This window comes from Idiotropiscis lumnitzeri, chromosome 19 (assembly GCF_059441095.1).
Source record: "Idiotropiscis lumnitzeri isolate Australia: NSW breed Sydney's pygmy pipehorse chromosome 19, RoL_Ilum_1.0, whole genome shotgun sequence".
NCBI lineage: Eukaryota > Metazoa > Chordata > Actinopteri > Syngnathiformes > Syngnathidae > Idiotropiscis > Idiotropiscis lumnitzeri.
This window is the reverse complement of record NC_142409.1, coordinates 5,487,201-5,502,567: the sequence shown is the minus strand read 5'-3', so window position 1 is coordinate 5,502,567 and position 15,367 is coordinate 5,487,201. Positions and strand designations below refer to the sequence as shown.

General features: G+C 39.8%; 1 protein-coding gene and 1 long non-coding RNA gene across 2 annotated transcripts in view; one reads left to right on the top strand and one right to left on the bottom strand.

Annotated features, from left to right (window-relative positions):
* Positions 1-1,897: 1,897 nt before the first annotated feature.
* LOC148318236 (peptidase inhibitor 15-A-like) lies at positions 1,898-8,466 on the top strand. The gene is made up of 6 exons (XM_088282811.1): positions 1,898-2,028; positions 2,121-2,421; positions 3,146-3,264; positions 4,775-4,907; positions 5,554-5,669; positions 7,087-8,466. Exons 2-6 carry the CDS (start codon positions 2,158-2,160, stop codon positions 7,220-7,222), a joined length of 768 nt encoding a protein of 255 aa, XP_088138937.1. The 5' UTR covers positions 1,898-2,028; positions 2,121-2,157; the 3' UTR covers positions 7,223-8,466.
* LOC148318234 (uncharacterized) overlaps positions 2,209-15,367 on the bottom strand; it is a 75,796-nt gene continuing 62,637 nt past the window's right edge. Inside the window, exon 4 of the long non-coding RNA XR_015839901.1 lies at positions 2,209-2,308. This is a non-coding gene — a long non-coding RNA (uncharacterized LOC148318234). The remainder of the gene's footprint in view (positions 2,309-15,367) is intronic.

The following is a 15,367-nucleotide window of genomic DNA, read 5'->3' as shown; positions in this document are numbered from 1 at the left end:
AAAAAGATGTGTGTGTGTGCGTGTGTGTGTGTGTATACTTCAGAGTGGGAGAAAAGAAGAGTATCTTGAATTTCAATTCATTTGTTTTGTCCCCTGCCTGTGTCTAAAATACGCATTATGATAATCCAATTATGTGGGTTAGAATCGAGGTTAGGTTCTGGTCAGCGGATGAAAATATTGATAACATGTGTGAGTATTATGCCAAATACTTTGTAGATGTAATAATGCACTGAGGCCGAATTGAGCGATTCCTGTTGTTGCTAAATAAAGAGTATTGAAGATAAAGTGAAATATTAATGTAAGAGTACGCTCATTGTTTCTGGTGCAGTTTGCTGCGGTGTCGAATTGCACCGCATGCATCATACTGTGAGGTGTTGCGAATATTGTGGTGACCCCGAGAGAAGCTTGTGACCTTTGAACCCAGTTACGTTCCAACATAAAAAAAAATAAAAAATCAATTGTGGTACTCACTCAAAAGCAGGAGCATTTTTATGAATAAAGAATTTACTATGAGTTGTAGAAAATAACATCAGATCAATCTGAAACCATGGCAACCAAACCATAATATATGCACCAATGACAATTTGCTGCCAATGACGGGCAGTGGAGTGCACACAATAATGATTGTGTGAAAGTCTGCTATGAGCATTGAGCACAACAGAAGCTCAAATGTAATAAATGTGGGATCTGAAACATATTCCGGTATGGAGTGACATTTCTGCACCTGAAAAGTTCATCACTTTCCACAAAATGATGGCGGGAAAGAGAGCAGAGGAGGAGTAGAAAAAAAATGGAGATGGAGAGGAGGGAAAGAGGAGTGGGGGAAGCAGGAAATTTCTTCCTGCGTCACGTTGCTTTAATGCATTCAGCAGCTGCCAATGAAAATGATGACCGACAGAAGTGTTATTTCTTTCCCCCTTGCTCTCGGCATCTTGCCCTGGAAAACCACACAGCTTTCGCCGCACGCCGAACAAGTGTAATCTACGAAACACTAGTCAAAAGTCACTAATTCAGCTACACTATCCGTCTTTGGAAAGTCAGAACACCTGCACAATTCATACAGAACGCAACGTAAGAATAGTATGAAAATGGATCCAGCTAGCTTTTTATTGAGACTTTGAATGGTGTGCATAACATTTAATTGTGTGCAGGGTGACAAATTTGAACTCAGTCAAGGTCAGGAACAAAATGTGTGGAACAGCTCAGTTGTTTCGAATGTTTATACCGGTGCTGCTCACAATCTGAGGATGCTGTGAGGCCTTTCTTGTATGTTTGGACCACTGACTGAATCTGCAAAACTTGAATGCAATTTTGAATGAAATTGCAATTTCTAGTTTATTATTTTTCTCTTATTATGGTCGTGCTTTGCAGTGTTGTTGCTAATAATTTGGTTTACTTAGATTTGCAATTGGCAATTTATTGGACACAGCTCCCAATACAATGCACAAATATAAGCATTATTTTTGTTGCTGTGGATTGTTATTTTTGTGAATTTTTTTTGCTGTTAAAATCAATACAACATTATTTATGTAGCACATTTCACAACAGCTAGAGCTGTAACAAAGCACTTTCCACAGCTATTCAATTGGATCTGATGACAATATCATGGATGAATACCTCTCATTATTCATAAACTAAAGCAGACCTTCTGTTGCAAGTTCCAATTAAAATAAAAATGAATAAATAAAAAATGGAACGTACATTGTGTCATATTTGATGTCAGTCACATCGACCCATGCGGCGTGCTCGTAAAACACGTGCACAACAATAATGTTTAATTAAAAAAAAAAAAAGTGCACAAATGATGCCGCATTTCAGGTGACCACGCAGGGGGGGGGGGGGGGGGAGAGGGTGGTCCGCTACGTCCTTGTGCACTTCCTGCATCGTCCACTGGATAGACTATATAAACCCGCAAAGACCAACTACTCCCAGACTTTTTATAGTTTGCAAAGCTGCAGAAACTGCCAACAAGGACACATTTCCCCCCTTCCCTTCCTTCTCTCATTTTGGTACCGCTGCGCAAGAAAGGTAAGACAATAACGCATTGCCCATGCAATAAGTCCGATAGTGTACAATGTAACTATACGCACAACGGACAACAAATATTGTATCCATTGCAGGTCCGACCACGACGCGAAGGACATCGAAGTAGCAAACATGCAGCCTCGCTTACTTGCGTTCATCTTTTTGTGCATACATTGCGCAACAAGTGCACTGACGCTCACCGTCACCGCTGCGCCCTCCTCCGCTCTGCACGCGGCAAATTTCAGCAGCTTGGACGCCGGGATGGACGACAGCTCTTCTTCTTCTAAAAGCAGGAGGAAGCGTTACATAAGTCAGACTGACATGCTGGCTATTCTTGATTACCACAACAAAGTGAGGGGCAAGGTGTTCCCCCCAGCGTCTAATATGGAATACATGGTGAGTCTTTGCATCAACCACGTGGACTAGACGTGCATGCTTCTGTACTGGTTTTTAAAATAAGACATTTTTCATAGAAGTAACTTGTCACTTTTCTGCTGGTCAGCAGTTTGGACCACCCAAGTTGTCACTGTCTACATTACAACTATATGTTAATAAATCAGTTTAGAGCAAATTATTCATTGTTATATTTTATTCTTAAAAAAAAAGCAAAAAAAAATTGGACACATTTTTACATATTTTACGTTGTTATAATTATTTTAACATAATTGAAAATGGATGGATGGCTGTCAATTATATTTTTCAAATGACGTCGAGCTTGATAGTGATGCACGTGCTGCTCAATGTGGCTCAAGTTACCAAATACGGTTCCTAACACTAAAAACAGCTGCTTCTGACTTGGGGTCAAATTCATTATAAAACTGTGGAGTTAAGTCATCATGGGATGAGAGAAATTGACTCCACATGTGCACGCGAGTGTTTGGGTATCTAACAAGCCTCCATCATCGGAAAGAAGCCAATTTCCCTTTTGCCCTGGGAAGAAGAAAAGGCCTTTTGGATCAAAGAGTGGCACGACGACTGCCAGTCCGCTCACTTCTCTTATGTAACCGTTTTGATGGATGCTTTATCTCACATCTGAGTGCCGAATGGGATTTAGATGGAGCGGCTCTTGTGTTTATACTTTACATGACTTGTGTAATGGTTTCCATGCGTGTGTGACTAGATGTGGGATGAAACGCTGGCCAAGTCAGCTGAGAGCTGGGCCCACGCCTGCATGTGGGAGCACGGCCCGTCTCACCTCCTCAGGTTTCTGGGTCAGAACCTCTCCGTCAGGACAGGACGGTAGGTGAACTTTGAACCCCTAACCCCCGCCCCCTTTCCAGCCACCCCCCCCGTCCCGGTCGACATCTGCTGCAGCACTCTCAGCAGGGATGATGCTGCCTTGCAGTCACGGTCGTTGCCTTGCAGGCCCCCTTCCTTTTTTTTTTTTCTTCCCCCTTGAACGGTGACCCGGTGACTGCTCAAGGAATGCTCCTGTGACCCCTCAAATAAACAGAAGCTATGTTTTCAGGCTTGACCCATGAGGACAAAGAAGCATCCCTTCAGTCGCTCTTGACTTTCCACGTGGAACATCATTCACCAATGCGTTATTTATTGAGCAACACTATAAGACTCGGGGGAGCACAACTCATATTAAGTGTGGCTGCTTAAAGATGGACCAATGCAAGCAGAACTTTTCATTTGGTGTCCTCTTCTCTCACAATTCATGCAAATTTCTGTTTCAAATAAACAGGCAAAGGTGTACGAAGAATCTGCCATACTTACTATATTTCATAAAATTGTTTAAAATTTACAACTTAGATGTGTTCTCCATGCAAATATTCGCTGTCGGTATGCTTACTGATTTAGAAAAAAAACCCAATTTTTTCCCCTTAATATTGGGATTGCGATTTACTATTTGATTATTTTTGTCAAGGTCCTCTCCGGATGTATTCTTTTGAAAAACTCAAGCAAAAAATTCATCTATATTACCGTACAGGAGACAATATATTTATTATACATACGGTAAATGTTTCGATATAAGTTGGCTTATAAAAAAAATAAATGCAAACGAACCATTTATCTGCTCCCTGTACAGTTGTTAACTTACTGAGCGCGCAGCTTGGCACAGTTAGAAACGGGTGGTTTGCGCCGGCGTGGACGAGAACACCAACAATTCGGAGCCAATTGAAGCAGCACCTCTAATTCCCTTTAAAATGGACGCATGAGAGGCACAGACCACCACGGAGTTATGATGTAAATTTGGCTAAGGACCCTTGTATTGACTTTGTCATTGCCACGGGGACTCTTAAACATCTACTTTAATAGGCTATAATAATGTTGGGCCGACATGTTTCAAAGTTATTGCTCAGAATTGAGCGTAACTTATCGACACAATGTTAATATTTTGACTTCGAAAAAGGTTGATACATTACAATTGTTTTGTTGTCCCATATAACATTTTTAGCTTTTTGAGCTTAGGATGTCTTTCAACAGTTTAAAGTCCTTTAGTGAGCATGTGGTCAGTAGTTATTGGAAGTACTTGGTTTATGTTAAATTTTTATGCTGACGATGTACCCCAATTGTTCCTCTGTCCCCTTCTTGCGCAACTTTCAATTTGTTCACATCGTAAATCATGAACATAAATCGGGTCTGCTCCACAGTCACACTCATAAACCCATCATGCAATAAAATGTTAACAGTGCAGGCCAACGGTCAGACAAATATGTTAAGTAAGTTTTATACAGCTTTACGGCCATATTGCGTGTTTCTTATATTTACGTGGGAGGTTCTGATGGCGTTCTCTTCACAGGTATCGTTCCATCCTTCAGCTCGTGAAGCCGTGGTACGACGAGGTCAAAGATTACTCCTTTCCTTATCCCCGCGACTGCAACCCCCGATGCCCCCTCAGATGCTACGGCCCCATGTGCACCCATTATACACAGGTAGGCAGGCTGTTATTTGGAGAAAAGCCCTCGTGAATTTGCTTAGTTTCCCCGGCATTATGCAGTATGCCATGAAAAAAAATATTCAGAGGCCACCAAATTTTGCCGGTGTGTTCATCTTGGTGAAACGTTACACTTGGTGGGGGTTGCGGCCATGACCCTGAGAATACGGCTTGGCATCATTTTGAAGGCATGTCTACCACAAATGGACACACTAAAAAAAAGCCTCGAAAACTGATGCCAGAAACAAGTCTGCTATTTTGGATTGAACACAAAAACAGCAAATAGGTGAGTTTTTCAGCAAATAACACACAATACGTTCCAAAACTTGAAAAATTCGGATAGTTAAACTCTTAAATTAGCTGTACAAAGTCTGAAGAGGACTAACCATGTTGTGTGTGATAAAGTTCTGTTTCTGAAGAGATTTATAGTCTCCCCCACCTTACTCTCATAAACGTATACTGCGTACATGAATAGCAATAACCTACTCCAGTTTCCTTTAAACACTCTACTGTATGCTTCAATCAAGTCTTCGGAAGCGGGCAGGGGGCATGTCCAACTTTGTTTGCATCTTTAATTCTGATCATTAGCACTGAGGTAATACATAAAACAGCATTGAATTAAATTGCCCTGGTCTGTTTTGCAGATGGTGTGGGCGACCTCCAATAAAGTGGGCTGTGCCGTTCACACGTGCCACAACATGAACGTTTGGGGTTCCGTGTGGAAACGGGCCACGTATTTAGTCTGCAACTACTCACCAAAGTAAGTCGCTCTCATGTTGCTTCCACCAATGAACCCGTTAACCTGCGGACGGCTGGGCGACGGCCGCTCTAATCCCGTCGCCCAGTCGGGCCGCTCAGTGCCGACCTGTGAAATGCCACCCATGTCGCTGGCGAGATTCAGATAACCTCAATACAAGCCTGTGAACAGGTACTGTACTAAAGCTCTTGGGAAGAAAAGAAAAGGAAAGGCGGGTGGGGGAATTCCAAGAATTAAAGCCAATTTGGATTTACGAGCAAGGTTATTTATTCCCATTGGTTTGAGATATATGTAAGGCACTCTGCCCATTGATGACTGACTTGTTTGACTTGTGAGAGTCAAAATGACCTGGCTTTGATCACGTTTTAGCACTATTCATCACTTAAGTCAGCCTTCACTGCAGCTGCAATTTGGCTGTCGTATATTGGAACACACGACAAATGCATCCAACTACGATACTGTGGATTTATAGCCGCGAGATTATGCATGCTGAACACAAATCATGGTTTTATGTTTTAATTCGGGGGGGGTCGTAACAGTAGTTAAGATTTCAATTTGACTAAATATGGCAAATACATACATATATATATATATATATATATATATATATATATATACATATATATACATACATATATATATATATATATATATATATACATATATATACATACATATATATATATATATATATATACATATATATACATACATATATATATATATATATACATATATATATATATACATATATATACATACATATATATATATATATATACATATATATATATACATATATATATATATACATACATATACATATATATATATACATATATATATATATACATATATATATATATATACATATATATATATATACATATATATATATATACATATATATATATATATACATATATATATATATATACATATATATACATATATATATATATATATATATATATGTTTTTAAAATGGACTAGAATTAACTATAATTATAGCAAAAATGCCATTTGTTTTCATCTTTTTTCAAATAATATTGTAGATGAGCCTTCGGGCCCATTTTGAATGCATTTATTTCAAGATTGCGTATAGGTGGGTTTGACAGTAAATTCTGCCGGTCCGTCATTCGCTATTCACCAGCGGCTTGCACACCTGTCTGTCATCATCAAACGGTCATTATTTGAAGTCGAACCAAACTGTAATTGTCAGTTCGTCATCGTTATCTTATCTTAACCACGTTTCGTCAAATTGCAAGTCGTCGCCACTATTTTAAGACCGAGGGTGAAAACTGTTTAGAAAGGTAACGGCACACAATTTGATTAATTCTAAATGTGTGTGACAACTTTACACACAAAAAATTATTAATATTGAAACTGGGTGAACAACAACCCGCTGTTGTATCTCGTAGGGGCAACTGGATTGGAGAAGCTCCCTACAAAGTCGGGGTGCCCTGCTCCGCCTGCCCCCCCAGCTACGGCGGCTCGTGCAGCAACAACATGTGCTTCCCTGCTCTGAAGACAAACTACCTGCACTGGTTCAAATAAACAAGGCCCTGGCCAGCCACACCACCACAGAGACATTATTCTTATCTGAAGGAGAAAGGATTTGCACAAGCGGCTTGGACCAGTCTATTTTGTATATACGGCTTATTTAAAAGACACATTTGAAGGCAGCAGATCATTTTGACAGTGTGTACATGAACTGTAAATTAATGTAACTTCACAAGAATTTTTTTTTTTGTTTTTGCCTGGCCTGTTTTTTTTTTTATTTATATGGAAAATGGGTCCTTAAAACACATACACACAGACATGCGGTGCTACGTACATTTTACCGTTGATAATGTAGCAATGGAGGCCCTAACATCATGATAGCTGCACATGGGGGCTCACTGTGGTGCTATGAGGGCATCACACCTCCATGTTTGTGTGCTCTTGCTTTTGTCGGGCTGTTGGGATATAACTTCAAACGGACGCCAGCATAGCAACACCAAACGCTTCATTCTTGGACGTCTATTTTTAGCCTGTGAGGAATTGGCAAAAGTGCACTTACTTTGAAAGTTAAAATGTACAGTACATTTATTTATTTTATTTTTTTTTATTTAAATGAATAATACCGCAATCTCAACAAAAGTCAACAAGTTTTGGCTTTGCTGGTATTGTGGTTCATGTTTTTCCTCCCAGTGCATTACTTCCTCCTTCGCCTTTTCAGTTACAATTGTTTTTTCAAGCTCAACATATCGGACCCTGTATCTGTGTTATTCTGTATATTGGTATATTTAATATCCATTTGTTTTGTTATTGGAAAGATCCACTGTTGTCTTTGTGATGCAGTTTTGGAGCAAAATACGCAAGTGCACCTTAATTGTTTGTAAATGTCCAAAATGCCTTAACATTTTTTTTGTTTCCATTTTTTCTTTTTTTACAAGTGTACATAATCATTTTACTTTTATTATCCTTAAACTACAATTACTGTATAAGTTATTCATTTTTATATTGGGAACGATTTAAATGGTATTCATTTTTCATATTGTTTTCTGAAAATATTTTGTACATAGCGAAACAAGTAACAGTATGCAGTTCATTGACAACGAAGCACTCGCACAATATCGGCAAATGCCTTTATTTTTAATGTAAAGAAAAGCAACTGTGCAGCGTAATTGAGCAACACAAAACCAGGAGGCATTGCTGCGACTTTGACAAAACAAGAAATGTCCCGCACTGACGTCAAGCTGTTTATGCAATGAACTGCTTTCTTGCTTTGAAATTGTTAATAAAATGGTTTAAAATTGGTCTAAATGTGTGATGATAGCCATAGAAGAGCAAATCGAACACTCTATAGCCCAATATTGTGCTTTATAAAAAGATACGACAAAATGACAATTAAATAGAATGCCAAGAATTGTGCTGAATCATCTAATGTAAAAGTCTTGCCACCTAGGGGCAGTATAATTCAGATTACAGTTATACATGGAGAGAGAGAGAGAGAGAAGTCGACATAACTCCTCAGCAGTAACAACAGAAGTTCTTCGCTGAGGATAAAGAATAGGTCTATGTGATTAATGTTTTCTTTTATTATGCGTCTGCATGTGCTGCTCTACTCTTTGTGTTCAAATATTAATTCACAGCATTCATTAGCGCTATGGTGTTTTCCATCATGTATTAGCATTAGCATTAAGCTAGCTGACTCACTGGCCAATATGTAGTTTTTTCAAATGTTATTTTCTTTTTTTTTACGTTTATTTTGACAAATTCAACGGGGAGTGGCAGTAAAGAGCTTAAAAGACTCTTTTTTTTTTAAATACATGATCACAAATCTATATGCCAACCTGCTGCTTGTTGTGAAGTCAGTTGAGTTGACAGCCATCATACATCGCTAATATCTCAAGTTAACCCTTGCAAGTTCAAATAAAAACTTGTCCATACGTCAGGATGCCGCTGTATGGGTAACAGGTTATGAACAATGATAAAGTACTTTTTATACTAGCGTATATAATTGTTAAAATAATACTTTCCTGTACATACAGTAGATAAAGGTTTCATAAGAGTGACCGGTTGAGCCTGGAAAAGAGAATTCATTTTCCATTCTTTCCTCTTGGGAAATTCAAACAGCATCCGAACGAATCAAATTCGACCTGAGAGGTTTCACTGTATCAACATTACCATTAAGCAGTCCAACATCCTACGCGTGAGGAAAAACAAAAAGCAAAGCGGAAACACGGGCGGGTTTCAAGGGAGCCTCTTGTCTGAGTTTGTCCAGCGAAAGCTTTGACCTCAAAGCAGAGCGAGACGGGGAGAAGACTGGAATGTCAGAAGCTGCAAAGAGCGAGAATGTCTGTCACCTCCAGGCAAGCAAGAAAACAAAAGCGAGAACGCTTTATCATTTCAAGTACACCTCAAGACAATGACAAGGAAAAAAGGAGGAACCCTGTTTCAATGAGTAAAGATGATTTCATGTTTTTTGCAGATGTTTCTGCTTTTTTTTTTTTTCTCTCTTCGTTGTTTTCTCCCCCGTTTGGGATTGCAAAATATGTGTCTGGGTCAGCCCGAAAGTCGGCCCCCGATGTCTGCAGACTATCAAACAAACAAACAACTCAGCCAAATGTTTTATTGATTAGCCAAACACGTGTGAGCCCAGATGCTCAAAAAGCACAGGTGGGAATGTAATACAGCCATGCAGTTTGACGCAAAAACTCTGCATAGTATGAGGGATTCAATCCATTTCCTGGACTTTAACAATCCCTGGAATGAGGCATACGAGAGATTTCGAGGAATTGTCCAGTTTGCGTTGGAAAGCCTCTGAGTGAGAGGAGCCAAACAAAAGATTGATGGATTTTTCAAAGGCATAATCAGGATTCACTGGGCAAGCCTGCGCCGCACCTACGGCAGACATTTTACACAGCTGTACACTCTCAATCTAGAGGCCATCCAATCTGCATGATCATGAAATAGAACAGTGACGTTCTATTGATTGCCGGTTTCCGAAAACTTTCAGCTGTTTCCGTCCGTTTGGTTCCACCCAATCAGCTTGTCGCACAGACTGTTTACATTTTTTTTTTTTTGCTTCTTGTACGCGACAGCGACTGCGACTCGTCTTGAACTCTTAACATGCTCAGTAAGCGCAAGAGCGAATGAAGTTGTCTGACCTCGACGTGTTACATCACATGTGCTGCATTTATGTCCCACGCCTGATTGTGGAGCAATATGCGAGCATTCACACGATCGTGTCGACATATGTGCTTCCCAGAGGCTGATGTCAGCCACTTGAAGGGTGTTTTGGGAACCTCCTCCAATGTTGGCACAACCGCGTTAAAGCCCTTTTGCGACCATAAATCTCTCGGGGCAGGCCAGCTAACGGTAAGTGCACGTTTTTACATTCGCGCTTCTTGTAAGATGGATGCCCCTGACTTACAACAAGGAGTAAAAAAAAAAAAAAAAAAAAAAGTTTTTCACATACACGAATCACTTGCAGGGTCTCAGGTGTCTATTTTTGTCCATTGACCTTGTTTGGTGAGGTTATACTGCCCTAACATTCAGGGAAGAGTATGCAAATGACACACACACGCACACAAGAGAGCGTTTATAAACAAAAACTCCAAGTTGGGGCGGTTGCAGCCACTTGTCTTGACTACGAGCTTAAACTTGGCAACGGAAGATCATTAAACAGTCTCGTAATAAATAAATAAAGGATACATGGAACACGGAAGCCCAGAGATTCTATTTTACGGCAAAGGCCATGAGCTGGAATCAGGACTTGAATAGTCTACATTTAGCCCATTTATGGATTAAAATGTTATTACACAGTAACAGGGCACAAGTCTTAGACCAATTTTAAACATGATGGTTTAGTAATGCCACATAGTCAGAAAACACCCAAAATGAAGAGACTCATCAGCACAGTACAAGTCAGACGTATATTTGAATAGCAGGCTAAGTAAGTCTCAGAACCATTCCCAAGAGTGTTCATGAGACACACACACAAATACAGAATGCCATGTTTTGACTAGTGGGCCTGCATAGAACATAGAAGCAGGGAGGCAAATGTAAAACAAAAAAGAACCACTGGAAAATAATAATAGAAAAACCTGAAAAAAAGGCCAAAACTAACAAGGAAGCACAGAGGAAAGTAAACTTGATGATGACGGCTACAGGACATATGCAACGAACCATCACAGAAAAGCAAGGACCTTGGTACAAATCGGCGGCCCAACGAAGCACACCTGAAGAAGAGAGGAGTTGCTCGGGGCAACTGATTGGTTGACACATGGAACAGGGCTGACGAGTTGACAAGACATGAAGAGAGGACACAAAAAACACGACGTGAAAAGAGAATCACTTTTTCTTCACCTGAGTACTGCACTGTTACTGCGTAAGCCCATATCGAAGCTTCAAGAAGAAGTCTACATGAGCAGATTCTAGAGCCGACCCCTGGGGTCAAAGAACACAAACTCAACCAAAGGGGACCCACACTGCCTGTTTACCCTTCGTACTCTTTGTCTTGGATGCAACCCTGTCAGCCACTTTACAGTACACGGCCCAGCAGGGACATCAGACAAGACGTGGGCCAACATCATCAACATCAGATCTGGGAAAGCAAGGCCTTAATCAGACAGACTTGCCTCGTCTACTTTATTTTTGGTCAACAAAATTATTAAAACTTTGATGCTTCAAAAAGGTGCAGACTTCATATGATTCATTGCAGCATTATTCAAAGCAGAACAGCATTCATAACACACATTTCTAAAAGATTAGGTCATGAAAATACATATTACTTTTCATCCTGTTAATTTATTATATTCACGTATTGTTTATTAAATTTGTTGTCCAACTATTTGCCGATCACATAAGAAGCATTTAATCACACACATCCGAGGCACTAATAATATAAACATTCATTCATATATCAAAATGCAAAGAGAGGATTACAATCAAGTACAATTAAGTCAATAAAATTATTTAAAAGCTTTATAAAATACATGCATAAACTAATAAAAACTGAATTGATCCCTCTGTCTCACTGTATTAATCTTATATATGTAGGCCTATATATTTTTAAACAGGCCATTATTTCCCCCCCAACAGGATATTTTGCAGAACACTGACACTTAGTGGTGGTCTGAGGTTTACGCATAAAAAATAAAATTAAATATAAACTGGGTTTTTTTTATTTGAGTTCACGTCACTGTACTTAACCATTCTGTGTGGCTAACAGCGCCCTCTACCGTTAGAACATGACTACTACATTACTATTATTTAACGTAACTAGCTTTCATGTAATTGCTGCATGCACATATTTCGGCTTATATGAAAGAATGACATTTTGGTTTATGTGCTACTAATAGACTAAAACTAACAACGTGGGAGGAAAAACTGTTTTTTTACTAGTACGAGATATTAGTTGTTGTAATAGTCTGGTTAATTCACGTTCCATGTAAGAACAAATAAATGCTCAAACGACTTGCCATTGTCTCCCCGACATGGAGTGTGCAATTACAGTTTGTCACCACAAGGGGGTAGAGGCAACTAAGCCATGTTGCGTGTATCTGAGATAGCCACCCCTGCTGACAGTCTCATCTGCTAGATGACCTTGATGTCCTTTCCTCTCACGCTCACCCCGATGCTGTTCCAAAGAGCTCTGACCTCAGTCCGACCCAACGCATTATTTACAGAGCACTGTAGCAGATAAGGCGGGCCAACAAAAGTGTTGTTGAAGTTGTTGTGTCTGGCACGGACGAAGAGTTCTGCAAGGTTCATGGGGTTGAAGGGAGGAGGGAGTGAATGTTGGGGCTTAATAATGGCTATGTGCATAAAATACAGAAGAGCTGGTACAATTTGGGGTGGACTGAAAACCCGTTTATTGTGGTGAAAGTTTCCAGACCTCTACATCAAACAAAAACAAATCAAACATGGTATATTTAAAAAGCATAATATTAATAAAAAAATAAATAAAAATAAAACAAAAGTCTACCATTGCTGCTAATATATATGTGAAATACCATATGGACATTTGTATACACTCTAATAATGCGAATTCAACACACGTGAAATAGCAACAGATTTATTTAATTAATTATTTAATTTATTTATTAGAAGTGGTTAACTTGTATGACCAAAAACGAAAATGTTGACAATTGATGGGATGGGTTTGCCATCTCAGTAGTTCCCTCCCGTTTGGTCGTTTGGAATAATTCTAAACGGCACCTAATTATGACCTGGAGTCCATCCCATCTGACTCGTGAGAGAGAGGTCAACTCTGTCCCTTTAGACAAACTCATATTCACATAAATGGTCAATTTGGTGTTTTCAATTTAACCAACTTTGCATGATTTTGGAACGTGGGAGGAAGCCGGGGAAAACCCGTGCAAACTCGGGTCGCTTACCCAAAACCCACACAAGAGGTTTGAGCTCAGATTAGAAGTGCGAGGCAGACATGCAAACCACTAACCCATCGTACTGCTTGGAATAACATCGCCAAATGCAACAATATTTTAGTTCTATTCAAAATTGTTGGGCGGCATGAAGCCTTACGCGGGCAAGCATACAAACATAAATGCATCTTGGCGCTAACCCTACCGCAGAGAATGAGCGTTTTTGGTTACTTCACATTTTCCTCCAGGGAGTGCAGAGCAAATCTTGAGTGTTGCTATTTCAACGGCTGTGGTGTGAGGGGAGAAACGTGCTTCCATGTGAGTGCGCTTGCACTGGCTCATATTTTCAGAATTAGGTTAAATAGCTGAGGCCAACCGCTAGTAAAGATCGACATAGATATTGTGGATGAAAAGATATTTTGCTCATTCACTGAAGGCAAGGATGAGTGTCCTCAAGTGCAGTAGCATGTGCCCAAATGTTTCCAAGAAGCTTGACTGTTTCGTGTCATGGAAAGTCAGCATACACGCCGAGGCCCCGTGATTGGCTTCTGTTTCCACATGTGCCACATGACAAAAGACAAAATGTGCCTGTTTCCATTATGTTACCGGAATTTGCTCGTGCGTGTTCGAGAAAGGCAGGGGGGGGGGGCGCTGACGACAGGTTGGGCCTTTGGAATTAACAGAGAGTTGGTTTGTGTTTTAAGCCCTCCGAGAGAGGTCACCTGTGAACATTTAGGCGAAAAGGGGCCACTCGCACCGCCTTGCACCATCGAGGGGGCATAGCTCTGGTTTAGATTAACATATTTCTCGACAAAGTCAGTCGCTCGGAGGATGCTATAACATGAAAAAATGTAAACGACGAATTAATTAATGGATAGAACGGGGATTGCCACGCAGGTTAATACATTAGAACAAAAATATACATAGCTATACATCCATTTTGTATGGTCAAGGCCGTGGAGGAAGTTGAAGCCAATTCAAGCTAACTTTGGGTAAAAGGAAGACTGCACCTTACTACAGTAAAGTGAAGCCGTCTAAGTCAGAGTCACAAAAAATAAATTCATAAATTAATAAAGAACGACTAAATAGAAAAAATATATATTTTATTAATGATAATACTAATTTGACTAACACATGCAATTTTTTTCTGTCAAAAATGAATGTGAATATTATGTGAGAATATATAATAATTAGTTCAAGGCAAGTCAAAAAAGTGCTCCGTTCACTTTGGCAGTTGACTGAAGGGGCGTGGCCAGAGGCAGCAGCGTGCCCGAGAGCTGATGCGCGGAGGATAAAATGTTGGTAAGCGATGCTTGAGGAGGCTTTGGTGCAAAAACCACCAAGACTCAACGGTGCAAAGTGAAGAAAAAAAAGGAAAGCAAACTTGGGTGCGGGTGTTTCTCTGAGTCATTCTTGAGCTCTTCACGTCACTCAGATTTAGAAGGAGTTGCTGCAAACTTTATTTGTTGCACACTGCCAGGATTTCATTCGGTGGACTGCAATTGAATCCATTTAAGGTAAATTTGTTTGAATAGCACATTTTACACAAGGTCGATACTTTGGTTTTCGTGCATGCTCTTGTTTTGCTGATGCATTTTGCTTTGTTTCATTACAATCTTTTAAAAACGGCATGCAAAGTTGAAATTGACTCAACTTTTCTCACTGTGTCATTGGGGTGATTTTTTTTCTTTAAACGCATGGAACATACTTGAACTCTTTTACCAAGGACAGTGAAGTTCTCATCTTGGTTAATAATTATATTAATGAGAGTTGAAGTTCTCAAATCATGGCCCATAGAAAGTGGTCAAATAAACCCGGTGCCAAT

Coding starts and splice junctions, on each gene's coding strand:
- LOC148318236 (XM_088282811.1), top strand. CDS start 2,158: ATGCAGCCTCGCTTACTTGCGTTCATCTTTTTGTGCATACATTGCGCA. Junction 2,422..3,145: donor CGTCTAATATGGAATACATG/GTGAGTCTTTGC, acceptor GTGTGTGACTAG/ATGTGGGATGAAACGCTGGC. Junction 3,265..4,774: donor CTCTCCGTCAGGACAGGACG/GTAGGTGAACTT, acceptor TTCTCTTCACAG/GTATCGTTCCATCCTTCAGC.